Source organism: Oncorhynchus mykiss, chromosome 7 (assembly GCF_013265735.2).
Source record: "Oncorhynchus mykiss isolate Arlee chromosome 7, USDA_OmykA_1.1, whole genome shotgun sequence".
Taxonomy (NCBI): Eukaryota; Metazoa; Chordata; class Actinopteri; order Salmoniformes; family Salmonidae; genus Oncorhynchus; species Oncorhynchus mykiss.
Genome location: NC_048571.1, coordinates 73911561 through 73929640, shown reverse-complemented (window position 1 = coordinate 73929640; position 18080 = coordinate 73911561). Strand labels below are relative to the sequence as shown.

Genomic DNA, 18080 nt, shown 5'->3' with positions numbered 1-18080 from the left:
TTCAGGCCCAAAAACTTTACTGCCGCAGCCACAATGATTTCCAATTTTTGGGATTTCTTTGACACTTGAGCAGTATAATTAATAACCATTGCAATACAATCCACAAAATTCACTTTTTAACATATCCACCTTTTTCACACCTTTTACAATTATTTAGCTTGTCTCCACATGGGAGATCCTATAACCCACCCTTACTTTTGCAACGCAGTAAAAATGGCGCCGGAAGAAATGGCAGCAGTTTTACGGGCGCCCAACCAATTGTGCTATTATGTGTTTTTTTGCATTATTTATAACTTATTTTGTACATAATGTTTCTGCAACTGTATCTTACGGAAAAAAAGAGCTTCTGGATATCAGGACAGCGATCACTCACCTCGGATTAGACAAAGATTTTTTTCTACAACAAGGAGGACGCACAGGACATTCTCCAAACACCCAACAGGGCCGACATCCCCGTTATTTGCAAGAGGAAGAGATGCAGGTACAGAGGACAAAGAGCCGGATGCCTCGTCAGGACCCGGAGAAGTTGAGTGGGAAAGCTGCCGTTACCGTCAATACTACTCGCCAATGTGCAATCATTGGACAATAAATTAGACGAGGTACGATCACGAATATCCTACCAAAGGGACATCAAAAACTGTAATATCCTATGTTTCACGGAATCGTGGCTGAATGACGACATGGATATTTAGCTAGCGGGATATACGCTGCACCGACAAGTTAGAACAGTAAAACGGGGCTGGTGCACGAAATCTAAGGAAGTCTCTAGATTATGCTCGCCTGAAGTAGAGTATACTGTGATAAATTGCAGGCCACACTACTTGCCTAGATAGTTTTCAGCTATACTTTTCGGGGCTGTTTATTTACCACCACAGACAGATGCTGGCACTAAGACCGCACTCAGTCAGCTGTATAAGGAAATAAGCAAACAGGAAACCACTCACCAAGAGGCGGCGCCCCTAGTGACCGGAGACTTTAATGCAGGGAAACTTAAATCAGTTCTACCAAATTTCTATCAACATGTTAAATGTGCAACCAGAGGGAAAAAAATTCTAGATCACCTGTACTCCACACACAGAGACGCGTACAAAGCTCTCCCTCGCCCTCCATTTGGTAAATCCAACCACAACTCTATCCTCCTGATTCCTGCTTACAAGCAACAATTAAAGCAGGAAGCACGAGTGACTCGGTCTATAAAAAAGTGGTCAGATGAAACAGATGCTAAACTAAAGGACTGTTTTGCTATCACAGACTGGAACATGTTCCGGGATTCTTCAGATGGCATTGAGGAGTACACCACATCAGTCACTGGCTTTATCAATAAGTGCATCGAGGACGTCGTCCCCACAGTGACTGTACATACATACCACAACCAGAAGCCATGGATTACAGGCAACATTCGCTCTGAGTTAAAGGGTAGAGCTGCCGCTTTCATGGTGTGGGACTCTAACCCGGAAGCTTATAAGAAATCCTGCTATGCCCTGTGATGAACCATCAAACAGGCAAAGCGTCGATACAGGGCTAAGATTGAATCATACTACACTGGCTCCGACACTCGTCGGATGTGGCAGGGCTTGCAAATTACTACAGACTACAAAGGGAAGCACAGCTGCGAGCTGCCCAGTGACATGAGCCTACCAGACGAGCTAAATAACTTCTATGCTCACTTCGAGGCAAGCAACACTGAGGCATGCATGCATGAGAGCATGAGAGCATCAGCTCTTCTGGACGACTGTGTGATCACGTAGCCGAGGTGAGTAAGACCTTTAAACAGGTCAACATACACAAGGCTGTGGGGCCAGACAGATTACCAGGACGTCTGCTCCGGGCATGTGCTGACCAACTGGCAGGTGTCTTCACTGACATTTTCAACTTGTCCCTGATTGAGTCTGTAATACCAACATGTTTCAAGCAGACCACCATAGTCCCTATGCCCAAGAACACAAATGCAATCTGCCTAAATGACTACAGACCCGTAGCTCTCACGTTGTAGCAATGAAGTGCTTTGAAAGGTTGGTAATGGCTCACATCAACACCATTATTCCAGAAATCCTAGACCCACTCCAATTTGCAGATCCACAGATGATGCAATCTCTATTGCACTCCACACTGCCCTTTCCCACCTGGACAAACAACACTTAAGTGAGAATGCTATCAAGGCAAGGGCTGATTTCAAGGTTTTACTGCTAACCTACAAAGCATTACATGGGCTTGCTACTACCTATCTCTCTGATTTGGTCCTGCCGTACATACCTACGGTCACAAGACGCAGGCCTCCTAATTGTCCCTAGAATTTCTAAGCAAACAGCTGGAGGCAGGGCTTTCTCCTATAGAGCTCAATTTTTACGGAATGGTCTGCCTACCCATGTGAGAGACGTAAACCCGGTCTCAACCTTTAAGTCTTTACTGAAGACTCATCTCTTCAGTGGGTCATATGATTGAGTGTAGTCTGGCCCAGGAGTGTGAAGGTGACCGGAAAGGCTCTGGAGCAACGAACCGCCCTTGCTGTCTCTGCCTGGCCGGTTCCCCTCTTTCCACTGCGATTCTCTGCCTCTAACCCTATTACAGGGGCTGAGTCACTGGCTTACTGGTGCTCTTCCATGCTGTCCCTAGGAGGGGTGCATCACTTGAGTGGGTTGAGTCACTGATGTGATCTTCCTGTCTGGGTTGGCGCCCCCCCTTGGGTTGTGCCGTGGCGGAGATCTTTGTGGGCTATACTCGGCCTTGTCTCAGGATGGTAAGTTGGTGGTTGAAGATATCCCTCTAGTGGTGTGGGGGCTGTGCTTTGGCAAAGTGGGTGGGGTTATATCCTTCCTGTTTGTCCCTGTCCGGGGGTATCATCGGATGGGGCCACAGTGTCTCCTGACCCCTCCTGTCTCACCCTCCAGTATTTATGCTGCAGTAGTTTATGTGTCGGAGGGCTAGGGTCAGTTTGTTATATCTGGAGTACTTCTCCTGTCCTATCTGGTGTCCTGTGTGAATTTAAGTATGCTCTCTCTAATTCTCTCTTTCTCTCTTTCTTTCTCTCTCTCGGAGGACCTGAGCCCTAGAACCATGCCTCAGGACTACCTCACATGATGACTCCTTGCTGTCCCCAGTCCACCTGGCCGTGCTGCTGCTCCAGTTTCAACTGTTCTGCCTGTGATTATTATTATTTGACCATGCTGGTCATTTATGAACATTTGAACATCTTGGCCATGTTCTGTTATAATCTCCACCCGGCACAGCCAGAAGTGGACTGGCCACCCCATATAGCCTGGTTCCTCTCTAGGTTTCTTCCTAGGTTTTGGCCTTTCTAGGGAGTTTTTCCTAGCCACCGAGCTTCTACAACTGCATTGTTGCTGTTTGGGGTTTTAGGCTGGGTTTCTGTACAGCACTTTGAGATATCAGCTGATGTATGAAGGGCTATATAAATACATTTGATTTGATTTGATATTCATTGACTACAGCTCAGCATTCAACACCATAGTACCCTCAAAGCTCATCACTAAGCTAAGGATCCTGGGACTAAACACCTCCCTCTGCAACTGGATCCTGGACTTCCTGACGGGCCGACCCCAGGTGGTGAGGGTAGGTAGCAACACATCTGCCACGCTGATCCTCAACACTGGAGCTCCCCAGGGGTGCGTGCTCAGTCCCCTCCTGTACTGCATGTTCACCCCCGACTGCATGGCCAGGCACCACTCCAACACCATCATTAAGGTTGCAGACGACACAACAGTGATCAAAGACGAGACAGCCCATAGGGAGGAGGTCAGAGACCTGGCATGGTGGTGCCAGAACAACAACCCATCCCTCAACGTAACCAAGACTAAGGAGATGATTTGAAATACACAAGTATTACAGGAAAAGGAGGACCGAGCACGCCCCCATTCTCATCGACGGGACTGTAGTGGAACAGGTTGAGAGCTTCAAGTTTCTTGGTATCCACATCATCAACAAACTAGAATGGTCCAATCACACCAAGACAGTCGTGAAGAGGGCACAACAAAGCCTATTCCCCCTCAGGAAATTAAAAAGATTTGGCAAGGGTCCTGAGATCCTCAAAAGGTCCTACAGCTGCAACATCGAGAGCATGTTGCATCACTGCCTGGTACGGCAATTGCTCATACGGCCCAGTAGATCACTGGGGCTAAGTTGCCTGCCATGCAGGACCTCCAGGCGGTGTCAGAGGAAGGCCCTAAAAATGGTCAAAGTCCCCAGCCACCCCAGTCATAAACTGTTCTCTCTACTGTGAGTGCCAAGTCTAGGACAAAAAGGCTTCTCATCAGTTTTTACCCCCAAGCCATAAGACTCCTGAACAGGTAATCAAATGGCTACCCGGACTATTTGCATATTGTGCACCCCCCCCCCCCCCCCCAGCCCCTCTTTTACACTGCTGCTACTCTCTGTTTATCATATCTGCATAGTCACTTTAACTATACATTCATGTACATACTACCTCAATTGGGCCAACCAACCAGTGCTCCTGCACATTGGCTAACCGGGCTATCTGCATTGTGTCCCGCCACCCAACACCCGCCAGACACTCTTTACCGGCCTACTAGCCGCCACCGATCCCTTATCTGTTAGTTTAGTCTTATGAGTTGCACCTGTTCCTATTTGTGTTTTCTTGATTTGCTTACCTATTTAAGCTTGTGAAGCCCGCCCTTGTTTGTGCGGTGTGTTTGTGTTGTGTGTTATTGTGCTCCGGACCGTGTTACCCTGTGTTTTGGGTTGGTCAGTGTTTTCAGCCCTGTGTTTTGGGCATGACCATTTTGTTCCGGAATAAAGTTTATTTTTCCGTGAACCCTCTGCTCTCTGCACCTGATTCCTACCTTCCACACCTAGTCATCTGTGACACTATCTTTTACTGTTGTTTTATTTCTTTACTTACCTATTGTTCACCTAATACCTTTTTTGCACTATTGTTTTGAGCCTGTAAGTAATTATTTCACTGTAACCGGGCTTGGCACACCTGTTCGGCGCACGTGACAAATAAACTTTGATTTGATTTGATTTACCTCCTTCACCCTTACATTGCACCTGAGTGGCACAACGGTCTAAGGCACTGCATCTCAGTACTAAGAGGTGTCACTACAGACCCTGGTTCGATCCCGGGCTGTATCACAACCGGCCGTGATCAGTCCCATAGGGATACGCACAATGGGACCAGCGTTGTCCTGGTTCTGGGAGGGTTTGGCAGGGGTAGGCCATCATTGTAAAATAAGAATTTGTTCATAACTGACTTGTCTAGTTCAATAAAAAATAAAATAACTCTGGATCATATTCCCCACCACAGTTGCAACACTGACGTTCTTCACTTCGATTTTCAATACACTCGTTCCATCTGCAAACATTTGCAACATGGCCAAATCCTTTTCAGTTACTGCATTGTATTGGCTTGTGGACAAATGCTCTAACTGCATACTTTACATAACCAAACTTTACATGGGCAAGGTTGTGCTCTTTATCAAAAAACTAAAGAACTGACAGTTCTAACCACTTGGTAACAACTGAAGCATGTATACTATCTGACCTTGCAGCCTAGTTTCACACTTTATTCAGTGTGATTATCATGATTTAACCTTATTGTTACAGGCCTTGTTTTTCCATGTGTATATCAGGATGAATGTTAGAACGTTGGGCGCACCGATTGGTGGCCTGGTCCCATATCCACAAAGCACCTCAGAAAAAGGTGTTAGGAATCCTGTTTTAAGACAACAAAAACCTCTCAGCTCAGAGTAGGTTTTAGGATGACAAGACACTGCCCCGACAAACTAAAAGTTTATCTCAGCTGGTAATCATGACAGTTTGAGGTAATGCAACGGAAAGATAGCGATGAAGCTCATCGGTTATTCCCCAATTTGCAACAATGGCAATCGCAATGAGGTGAGGCATCGCCATCTGTGAACTCCATAGCATAGACTAGCGGTTCTCAACTAGTTTTACCTGGGGACCCAAATTTGACAATGACAATTAAGTCACAACCCAATATTATGGACTGTTGATGATTACATTTTGTCTAAAGTTTAGACAACCACAGTAAATCTGACTGCACAAAAAGATTATTGATATACTGACAAGATACATGTCCCTCCGCCCTAATGCCATGTTCAAAACCACTGGGAACTTGGAAAAAAAATTGCTTTGACTGGGAAAACATTTTTGGAACGGTCATCCAACTCGGAAATTCAACTCGGGAACTCAGACTCTTTCTAGAGCTCCGACTTCCCGACTTGAAGATCACTGACATGAATATTTTACTTTGTATTCTTTAGAGTTCCCAGTTGTCATGAATGCACCATATCAATGGGAGTCTTTGTCTGCAAAGCGGCATGGTGGGCTGTCTAGCTCCAACCTATCCTTTCGTTGGATTGCTGGATACATTTAATTATTGTAATCCTTTTTAATATTCGATGAAGGTTGTTGACGCCAACCGCCTGTATTCAATCGAAACAACTCCGATATAAAGTGTTTTTTCTCAAAGTTGCCGGGATGTCGCGTGTCCTACTTTTATCAGTACACTTACAATTTAGGCATTACGAAACTTAAAATCAGTCAAATACATGTCACGTAGCAAATAAGCCATTAATTTCTTGGTTGACCAAATTCAACACTAATTGGGATCCATACAAAAACGAACATGCACAGGTAGCTTTCTTTTTGAAGTGATTTGTTTGTCAATAAGATGAAAATATCTTGACTGGTTGAGTTCATGCCACATATAAAGGTAATTCATTTTTACCGTTTAAATTACGTCTTTATTATTAGGCCCATAAAAAAAACAATAGAGACCCACAAATGTCATGGTGTAATTCGCACTCTGGCAAGAACCCCTGACTCGCTGCATGTTTCTATTATCAAGACACTCTTAACTGGTTAGGACAGCTCATGAGGTGTCCTAAATACATACCTGTCAACTTGGTGCGACTCTTATGACCAATGAGGCTTCATGCATAGCATTTATTTTTTTTATCTTAGGACCAATTTTCTTCTCTGAGAAGCTTTGTGGATATGGGCCCAGAATTCCATCAGTCCTGCAATAGTGGATTTCCTGTCAGCACTTTTAGAAGTACATTTGATCTGCACAGAAGAATGTCCAGAATGGTGAGAGTTGACACTTGATTAAGAGATAGTCTATTGGGTTATGTGTACGGGATCAGAGTTGATCAGAGTAGGTCAGTGTTGATCAGAGTAATTCAAAGTAGGTCAGAGTTTATCAGATATGGTCAGAGTTGGTCAGAGTTGGTCAGAGTAATTCAGAGTATGTCAGAGTGGATCAGATTTGGTCAGAGTTAATCAGCGTTGGTCAGAGTTGGTCAGATTTGGTCAGAGTTAATCAGAGTTGGTCAGAGTAATTCAGAGTATGTCAGAGTGGATCAGATTTGGTCAGTTAATCAGAGTAGGTGAAAGTTGGTCAGGGTTGAACAGTAGACTGTTCACTGGGTGAGATCAATTAAAACCAGCAGGACGCAGGGCCTGAGTTGTGCACCTATGCACGAAAATATATTAGTCAACATTTTCAGAGAATTTAGAGAACATTAGGGTCACTGTTTCTATGAGACATTTTGTCATCTTATGCATTATTACCTATAATACATTTATATAGTTTCATAAGGAGCCATGAGCTATTATAAATACTTCTGGCATGTTTTACAATGCATATTATCACCAGTGTGCTTAATGAATACTATGGCATTCAGGGAACATTCTGTTAGTATTTCTTATAGAGACTGCTTTAGAATTACTTGAAGGACATTTCCGTGTTTTAGAGAGCATCATCATTTGGTTTATTTGAGTTTCATAATTTGGTTTAGTAGATTATGCAACATCTGTCCTCATTTATTCTCCTTCCATTCATCCCAGTCATAACACAGAGGACACTCCTGACCCCTAGTGGATACCAGAAGTCATGACACAGAGGACACTCCTGACACCTAGTGGATACCATAAGTCATATACCAAGAAAACAGAATGTAATATATGCGCTACTCTAGTCTAGAAATCGAGTAACGCTAATGCTGCCTCAGAAAACACCATCAATCTGAACTTCTTCTCACCCGAGTGTTATTGTTTTCTCTTTCATCTGAAGATACTTTAGTCTGATGCTTAATGTCTGATAGTGCATATCTAGGCGTGATCTTGACTGAAGGTCCATTACAAGACATGGGCAAACTTCGCTATCTAAGGTTACAGTCTGGTTACAAGTCTAATAACTGTAACCTATAACACAGTTTTAAAATAATGCCCATTCTTTTTAAGATGTGTTTTATATATAAATGGAGGGAATTACATTTTCAAATTCCCTGACTTTATGGCTAAAGTATTTTGACTGCACATCGAGAGGTGTCTTGAAGGTGTATTCAGTGAGTTCTGCGCAACAGACATAATGCATGTGGCCTTTCTTTATTACTATTCAATTCAAATCAAATTGTATTTGTCAAATGCGCCGAATTCAACAGGTGTAGACTTTACGAGCCTTTCCCAACGATGCAGAGTTACAAATAAGAAATATAAATAAGAAGAAAATAGTAATAAAATACACAAGAAGATACTGCTGCAAATGTTTACTTCTCCCTGCTTTCCGAGGAAGGCGTTCTGGACACCCGTTCGTTCAAACGTCCGAAGTCGTCATCTATTTCTAAGGATCAGTCTTAATTTGCTACCAGTTGATTCATGTTTCTCAACAATGAAAATGAAATCCAATATAATGTAGTAGTTGTAGGTATTACCTGTGTAGACTATATTTACATAGTAGGCCTAATTATGCAGGTACAGTGTACACAATCCATACATTTTACTACAAGATTAGACTCCAATAACATTTTATAGATGTTCAAATGAACTCAATTCAACGGGAGGTGTAAACACAATTGATAAAGGTTTACTTGAAAATCCTATGCCCGGAAAAAAATGGCTTTGGGTTGCACAAACTTCACACAGGTAACAAGAGCATACCGTGCTTAAAAAAGCGCAAAAAAATGTATGTAGGCTTATTGTCCTTATATTTAACGTATTGTCTTGTTTGATTATATTTGCGTAAAGAATAAAAATACCACGTTATGTTACTATTTAATTAAATCATGACTAAATTATATATCGAAAGAACAATATTATTTATCTTCCCCAGTGGGCATACGCACTACACATAGGGCTACGTCCGTGAACATGCACATTTCATGAATTCTGTGAAGTGGCCTGAACAGGACTATTGACGTTTACAATAACAACCTTTGTAAAATGCAAGTTGTATTCCTAAAATCATGCCATAAATGATGCATGCCGATAGGACTCTCGTGGGGGACTCATGGGCCTGCACACTTTTGTTCCACTTTTGATTCAACTAATCAAGGGCTATAGGTGATTAGGTGATTTGTTAAATAAAGGAATAGCCTATAGTTCATAGTGCTGGGCTAGAACAGTGGTCCCACCCCCCAAACAGTCCTTTATCGAACAGGCAGGCGGGATGGAGGCTGATGGAGGCTGCTCTCTCGCGTTTTCAACACAAGGTGGTGTTGTGGTATTTGAAACGAGATGAGGAGAAAACATTCACGCTCGCGACTACTACTGCTTGTGTCATTGCTTTGGAAAATACGAATTATTAGCAACACTTTATATAAAGTGTCCCTTTAGCCATGTATAGGTTATAGAGTTCTACAATATGTGTAATCAGAATATAATTATGCCTACGTGTGCGATCCTACATAAAATATTGATTTAACCAAACTGTCCAAATTTCTGTGACTGATATTGTATAGTAGGCTAGGTACAACCATAATATGAAAAAGAAAGTCATGGCATTAGTGTAACTTGTAAACTATTGAGTGTAAGCCAGTTATTAACGGATTTAAACGAGCGTCAGAGTAGGCCGCCTGCAATAATAATAGGATGTACAAATTGAGTATGTTCAATTAATGGCTATAGCTTAACATATACTGGTATACATTAGAGAAACAATTCTTATATAAGTTGTATATGATGTATACAATAAGGTGCATTGTAAGATAACTAAGTGTGATGGATACATCGCCCTCATAAAGCAATTCAAGCATAATTTATTTCAGCAATTCTGCTTGTGTTAGGTTTGAATTAGTTATATTGTAGTTTTGGTTGCTATTCGTGACGGTATATTGATACAATGCCGCATATCGCTATATTAATTGTCCCAATTTAAAATGTTCCATTATGATGGCCCATGCTATAGTGCATGGTCACGCAGACTGCTTTTTTAATGTGCCACTAAAAGGAATGCTCAACTTTGACCCAATAGGTAAACTGTATTAAATTGAACATCATTTTCTGTTTTTTTTTCCCCCAGACATAGACACACGTTTCACATTGCCTGTAGATAATAGGCCAGACCTTGATGCGCTGACACTAGTAGTCAGTCAGTCGCTTGAATAAGGGTATAATAACCTATTGCCCATATTTTGATAAAGGATTGGAAATATGAAATTATAGTTTAAGTTTGCAGTTGTCTAAAAAACACTATTTTGCTCAAAACATGTTTGTTTCCCCTTTAGTGTGTGCAGGCCTACTTTACTGTATTTATACTTGGGATATCGCTTTTCAACAGTAAAAGTTCAAAAATCGCTGGTGGCAGACTTTAATGCTTGTAATCGAATGGTTTTACGTTCTCACAAAATTAGGATGTTTATTTGCCTATAGCCTATGCATTTGCCCATGCGTTCATGGCATTACCTGGACAACAATTTCCATACCAAACAGCATACATTCTGAAACATTAGAATGCAAAAAATGTGGCATCGTGAATATTTTTTACCAATATAATATTCATATTACCCACCACGGCGTAGTGATCAGCTTAATATGTGAAGAGGAAATAAACATACTCAACAATATATTATAGACCTTTAAATACTTTTTGAAAATAAGAAAATAGTCTAATTTATGATCATTATTTGAAATACATTCAGATCAGTAGAGGAAGCATCCTAAACGTGTCTGCCTCGATACCGATGAATAACTTCTTATTCATTGTACTTATATATTTACATTTTTTATCTTACCAAAATCCCAAAAAGGCACTAAAATAATTGCCATGCTTCTCCCTTGACAGTGGGATCTCTGGTGTTTCTCTCCTCGCTACCCGTTGTGATCCTTTGGAAGACATAGACAAGCGAGTTTTGTTTTATTTTTGGCTCCAGGCAAGATAGAGGGGGAAACGAAAGAAAGACAGTCTTCTTGAAAGAACCGACACATCCCCTTTGGCTCTTTTGTGTCAAGTTTTTCCCTTTCAGTCGGAGCGTTCATCCGTATGATTCTCAACTTATTGTCATTACTTATTTATTAATTGATGCCTCCTGGGTGAAATAGAGCGATTGACTCGCCCGGAGGCACTTTACAAGCAGATAGCAAAAAAAATGGCAGGACAGTGTAGTCCTTCCTATAACATAGTATCTTCGAGCGAATCTCGGGCCAATTCAACTTCACAATAACATAACAGCCATAGCCTATACATCTACTGTTGTTTATCCGGTAAAATGAGCGTTTTTTCTTCGCCCACGGAAACGGGTGGCCTTGTTCTCAATAACTTCGTGTGAATGCTGAAGGGGTGAAGGAAAGGAAACACAAGCAGGGAAGAACTGTTACACGTCACCCTCATTGACATTTTAGGAATAAAAGTTCCGCCTTGCCTGCAGCTACAGCCTCGCTGGAGCCGGTCTTCCTCTGCTGCAGATTGTCTTTGTTCATTATGGCAATTATTTTACTCAAATGTAAGCCCTGCCTGAATGGTACGGCCGGTCAAAGCCGCCTCTAGACCTTGGAGCGGGCTGCAATTCGCCCACATTAGTTTCCTATTTTCTAAAAGTCTTCGTGATTGCAGCAATTGACATGGGCATTTATTAGGTTTTGAAAAATATTCCCTCTCTGTGCCCAATTGAGGAATGACAAGAAGCCTGTATTTATGTGTCGAATGACACACGTCTGCCTAACACCATGGCTTATCCATAACGTAGGTGTCACCTGGCTAATTATAGTCGATAATGACATTCCACCGAATCGTTTACAGGCAATTTAGCACTAAACTCAATTTCTAATTTACCGGAGTGTTTAAATCCGCACAATTGATAGTTGTACATGTTACACCCCCCTGAGCTTTTCTGGCGCCAACAAAATCTGAGTGAGTTATTTCAAAGCAATGGACAACAGCTGTATAAATACATTCCGCGTTTTGCTCAGCGAAATGACATTTGACAGGTCTAATTCATAGCTGTAACACTTACACTGCGATGTTCAAGAAACGGCTGCTCTTTCACAATTACAAAAATATGGGTGAAGGACATTATAAGCTGACTACCCCACAGTGCTTACACAGAACAAGCATGCATGCCATTTGCTTATATTCCGTCTTTGCATAGTCGCCTGTGTGTGCATTTATTTTCAAAGTTCCTGCATTTTTAACTTAAAAATGCTTCATTTTGAATTAGGCTACTTTGCCACAATGATAGTGGAAATATCAAGCATAAGTCCTACTTTCGATTGTACGTACAATAAACCATAGCATTCAGAGCACACATTTTTAATAAACCTACGTTCTGCTGATGAAGTTCATGGACAGAAAAATGTAATAACATTTAAGAGTAGATTGGTCTGAAATATAGCCCACTAGGCACAGACGTCGTCAATTCAACGTCTTCCACGTTGGTTCCACATTCATTTAAATGACGTGGAAACAATGTTGATTCAACCAGTGCGTGCCCAGTGGGAGACTACTCTTCCTCACATTTGCCTGCACGTTAGTTATTTTCCCTATATATATATATAAGTAATTTCTCTGACTGTTAGTTATTTTCCCTGCATATAAGTAATTTCCCCTGCATGTCAGTTATTTCCATTACATAAGTTATTTTCCCTGCATGTTAGTTATTTTTCCCTACATACATGTAATTTCCCCTGCATGTTAGTTATTTTCCCTACATATAACTAATTTCCCCTGCATTTGAATTATTTCCCCTATTACAAATAGTATTTCAATAGCCTGTAGTTTTCCAACCACTACACTCATTGAACTCGATATTCTCTGACGTCGAAACCACATCATTATGGTTACTAAATGTTACCTTAAATCAACGACTTGTAACAAAACTCTGGTGCAATGTTTTAAATACTCAATAACTGCTGGCACGTTCGAGTTTCAATTAGGCCTACATATCATATAGGCTATTCTAGTCATTTGTACTGTCAGTCAACACGAAGAACTGCTCAATGAAAAAGAATAAACAATTTATTGTTAATTTATGTCACAAATATATTCAATATAAATGAGGATATTTTCCAAATATACAGTATTTTACAGTACACAAATCCCTTCTGAAGGGAATCATTCAAACAACAGACAGTGCTGTTATAATATATAAAAAATGCTGTGGTTCTTCTAATTTAACAAAGAGCATTCATTGACTTTGGATTCAGTAAGCCACTATTTTATGCATTGACAAAAATGCACATGAAAAGTATAGCATCTTAGTCTGTAGTGACAACAGCCCACATTAGTGATGAAAGCCCAACCTACCTTTGGGTCTTATGTGTGTTGGTGCAAAACCCCATGCTGGTGCGTAGAACGTTGGGATGGTCTAACTTTAACTTTTGGGTGGACTCGGGTAGCCAGTGAGAGTTTTAGTGACCCAATAATCAACCGTGGCATCAAACTAATGGCAAAGTAGATGTATATACTTGACATACCGAGGAAAACATAGCACTACTACAAGGCAGTCCTTACTCATGACTATCCAGTCAAAATATTTAACACCAGATAGTATTTTGGCGATGTGGTTCTATGTTGAAGCACTTCATAGTCTAAATGGCACACAATAGGTCCTTCCTTCAGGCGAGGTGATACATGCTGTATCCGACATGAGCTGCATACAGTCCCATGGGAGACACTGGCAGGGAGTGCCTCTGAAAGTGGTGCGACCCTCCATAAGACGAGGGGACTTGCGCACCGAACGGAAAGGAAATCCCGAACGCTGGAGGCAGCATTGGCTTGGCTGCCATTTTCAGTTTTTCCAGTTCTGCCTCCTGGAGCCTCTTAGATTTGGCTCGTCTGTTCTGAAACCATATTTTCACCTGCGTCTCCGTCAGGTTGAGCGAACTGGAAAACTCTGCGCGCTCGGCGATGGAGAGGTACTGCTTCTGTCGAAACTTCCTCTCCAAAGCCAGGAGCTGGGACGTGGTGAAAGGGGTCCGGGGCTTTCTGTTGGTCTTGTGCTTTCTCAGTGGACAGGAGGGGGGACTTAGCCTTCCTGCAATAACCAAGACAGAAAACATCGTTAAAACCCATGCTTTCAAGGTGACGGAAATGTACAAATAGTGTTGTTTTGATGTACAGATTTAATAATAAACACTTTATGGAACTGCAGCGTGATTTTAACATAATAATTCGTTAAAGCAGATATATTCGAAAATACCCAATTATTGTGTGCTTAAACTGCAATGATACAGGCCAAACTAAAACCAAACTCATTACAACATTGCTATAAATAATGCAACACGTTTCACCCAATTGCACCCTGTAAAGCTCTATGGGGTATCGCAGTTGATTTTACGCACACATGATGGAAGGATAAATAGAAATAGACCGCTTACGTGGAGGAGTAGGCGAAAAGCGAGGGCTCTGTATCCAAGAATTTCGGTCTTGACTTTCTGGACTCTCGGGTTTAACCAATGCGTCCTCTTGCATGTTCATGTCGCCTACTGAGAACAGCGACCCGATGGCCAGGGAGGGGGCCGAGTTATCCAGTCTCGAAAGCGAGCCCATCCTTGAGCCTAGCGTCAGGGATGACCCCGACATGGATGATCTTTCTGGAGATGAAAAGTCTCTGCTCGGTTTCCTGTCGGCCATCAGAGCCTCGACGCTGAAGGGAAGAATCGCTACTTTGGGCTTTATCCCTTTCTCCTCTGCCACCCTGCTCAAATTGGTCTGCATCTCTCCTGTGCCAACGAGACCCGAACGTGAGGGAATGTCTTCTGTTTTCAAGCCACCGGATAAAGCTGACATGGCAACAGTTGGGGCCATACAGATTCGGCCTTTACTTGGGGGTAAACAATCGAAGAATTTAAAAGTTGAGTCACAGAAATTGCTGGATTGCTCCTATGCTAGTGGCATCCTCATGTTTATCTGAACACTCTGGCGAGCACTGCTATAAGGCAGGCGTATGGACGCCACCGTCCAATCAGATGTGAGGTGGGTGGGACGTAGAGAAGCCATTCGATTAGGAAGGAATCTCAGCTAAAACTGATGTGATGCTTGGTTATTTGATTGGCAGGGGAAAATAAATATTTTAGGCTACAGTTTACAACTTAAAGTAAACAAAACTTGTGCAAATACTTAATTTGGAATGGTATAACATAAATGGGGGGGAAAAATACTTTTCAATACTATAATTTTTCAATACGATCATTTATATTACAATTTTGAATATTCTTAATATTATTGATGTTATTATGTCAGTGGTGGTGGTACTCTTATAATATCGGTAACTGTGGTTATTCCTGCTTGCGCTGTCAGAAAAATAGGCCCATCAGAGGACGCTATAAGTTTAATGTTTTATTGAACTTATTATCAAATCGTTAAACAGGCTGATGTAGTCTATATCGGTTTTTATACTATTTACTTATCTCATGTCTTGTACGACTTTATTATGCTATTATGTTCAACAGTTAAAGTGAAATAGAAACTCTCGATTGTTGGCCAACATTTACTGCCTTCCTTTATGTGATCGGCCTCTTGCAAAGCAATTTTTATTGATGGCTGCAGGGCTCTAATCATATTGAAACAATCATATATTACTGGGATCTTTCCCTTTGACTACAACCATTAAGGTAAACAATTATGTGGAGTCAAGGAAGGTGGTGGAGGCAACCGTGGAGCCTATGTTCAATTCAAGCTAAGGCTGTCATTGATTTACCTGTCTACTCTGCGTATACTTGAATAGTCCTATTCTAATAGATATGTGTGTATCATATTTTTTATATATATATATATATATATATATATATATAGCGAGATATAGGGCCAACGCTTACTCAGTTGTTTGTTCTCTATTATTTATCTGAAATTGATTAATTACCTATTTTCCTCATTGACGCACGCAGTGTCGTGCAGTTATAACTCTATAGAGTAGGGTATTCTTTCTCTTCATTTTTTCTTCACTAAAATGAAGCACAGCTCATGCAATCTTAATTGTGTACGAAAATCACGAATTTAACTATTACTATTTCGTGCAGTCTATTTAGCTATCTGGAAAGCGTCTGCGTCGCTAATTGCTAAGTATAAACAATCTGTCACGATTTGTCAGTCCCTCTAATAGGCAGACAAGTTATGTTGTTTTTAGGCGCCAGCTTCGGCATGATCAGAGGGTTTGACTTTAGGGAGACTATTGAAAGTCTTTAACCCGCATCAAGAGCGCAACCCGCCTCCTCCTTGCCCGCCCTAGCCTTGGGACATTACTATTCAGCCCGAAAAATTAGCTTTCTCAGCCGATCGCACGCCATTCCCAACTATTTAAATGGGTCGCTATAGCTAGTGTAATAATAGGCTACTCAGAAGAAAAGGTCAATGCTTCCCAATCCCACTACTTATTTTCAGAGAGTCCCTTGCTGAAAAGGATTCCTAGGAAGCAACGTATCTAGGTTTCCCTACAGTGGTTAGTAGGCCTAACGGGAACATGGTGATTCAGCTCTGAAGCTGTCTCAAGTCCTGAGAGTAAATTCTTGTTCTATCTTGCGTAACTACACCATTCAAAGTGACATGATTTAGGAATGACAGTTGAGGTAGCCTATCAATTATTTCTGCTGTTGTTAGGTGTGTTATAACTGTAATATCTACCATCAACTGTAAATTGTTTCCACTTTTGTTTTGGGATCAATAGGTCATTCATTCCTTATATAACTAATACAATTACACGCAAATGTGTAATTTAGCATTTCCTTCATTCTACATCCGGTGCTCAGGGGGAAATACATCTGCAACTATGTATGTTTTTGGAAACACTTAAATCCATAACCAAGAATGAGTGGCACTGCGTGGTCACCGCGTGCTCTCTTTGAAGTCGCTGGGATCTCATGTTTTCCACGTCTGTTTGAAGTTGAGTCCTCCGACGAGCGCCTGCTCACGGCTCGCGCGCACTTCTCCATCTTCGAACACGCACTCGTAAAATGGTCCGCGCGAGTAAACACAAATAGGCACACATGATATACATTAACTCCTCTGGTCAACCGACTGCATCCGTTCTTGACGCTTTAATCGATGCATTTTAACAGGTCTGGGGACACAGAAAGAGAAAGGAGCGACTTTGTATGTTAAATCTCCCCTTGATGTGCGCCAGAGTATTGTGTAAAGACTTTCTTCCTTGTTTACTTGAGTTTATTTGTGTTGTGAACAGAGGGATAGTGGTGGAGGAAAACAATGTTGGGGGCAATTAGCATCCCAAACACTATGCCCTTTCAAAATAATAATTTGCCAGGGAAAAGAGGATTACCATACCGTTTCATTTAAATTCCAAGGCAACAAATGAGGGCTGAGCTGCGATACAAAACAACTGTAAGCCTCATCTGAGCTTTGTTTAACTTTCTAAGCTACCTTTGATTTGGAATCAAGAGGCAAGGAGGCAAGACAAAGAGACATTGTGGTCCCCTCTGAAAGTTGTCTTAACCCTTTTCATGCAAAGTGTGACAGTTTTGATTTAATACATACAAGTCACTGTTGATGTCAAAAGGCATTTCAGGCAAAAGAAAATGACTTTCATCTGGACATATTCAGGTTTTAAAACCAAACACTAAGTTGCTTGTGAACATTATAGCTTTTTTTTTTTAATTGCTGATGCTTGTGGAACTATTTGGCAGTGGCATAATATCCTAATGTTATGGTGTTATTTTTCTGTGTATTTTTATAAAATAATCAATGAGTGCAAGTACATTTGATGCATTATAGCCATGCTTTTTGGACACCAACCCCACATGAGTTGTCTCACTGACTATCGAACTCTGGCAAACTTTTGGTGTGTCACATTCCATGATCAGGTCTCTTTAAGAAATCACTGAGCTTAGCACAGAATGGTATGCCTAATTTTCAG

General features: G+C 41.5%; 1 protein-coding gene across 1 annotated transcript; it reads right to left on the bottom strand.

The window, feature by feature from the left end:
* Nucleotides 1-13208: 13208 nt before the first annotated feature.
* Nucleotides 13209-15119, bottom strand: LOC110528473 (homeobox protein XHOX-7.1). The gene is made up of 2 exons (XM_021610564.2): nt 14593-15119; nt 13209-14249 (listed from the first exon to the last, which is right to left on the bottom strand). Exons 1-2 carry the CDS (start codon nt 15020-15022, stop codon nt 13831-13833), a joined length of 849 nt encoding a protein of 282 aa, XP_021466239.1. The 5' UTR covers nt 15023-15119; the 3' UTR covers nt 13209-13830.
* Between the last annotated feature and the right edge of the window lie 2961 nt (nt 15120-18080).

Excerpts from the sequence above, each read along its gene's own strand:
- LOC110528473 (XM_021610564.2), bottom strand. The coding sequence starts at position 15,022 with ATGGCCCCAACTGTTGCCATGTCAGCTTTATCCGGTGGCTTGAAAACA. Across the intron at positions 14,250-14,592 it reads CTTTTCGCCTACTCCTCCAC|GAAGGCTAAGTCCCCCCTCC; the intron begins GTAAGCGGTCTA and ends TGGTTATTGCAG.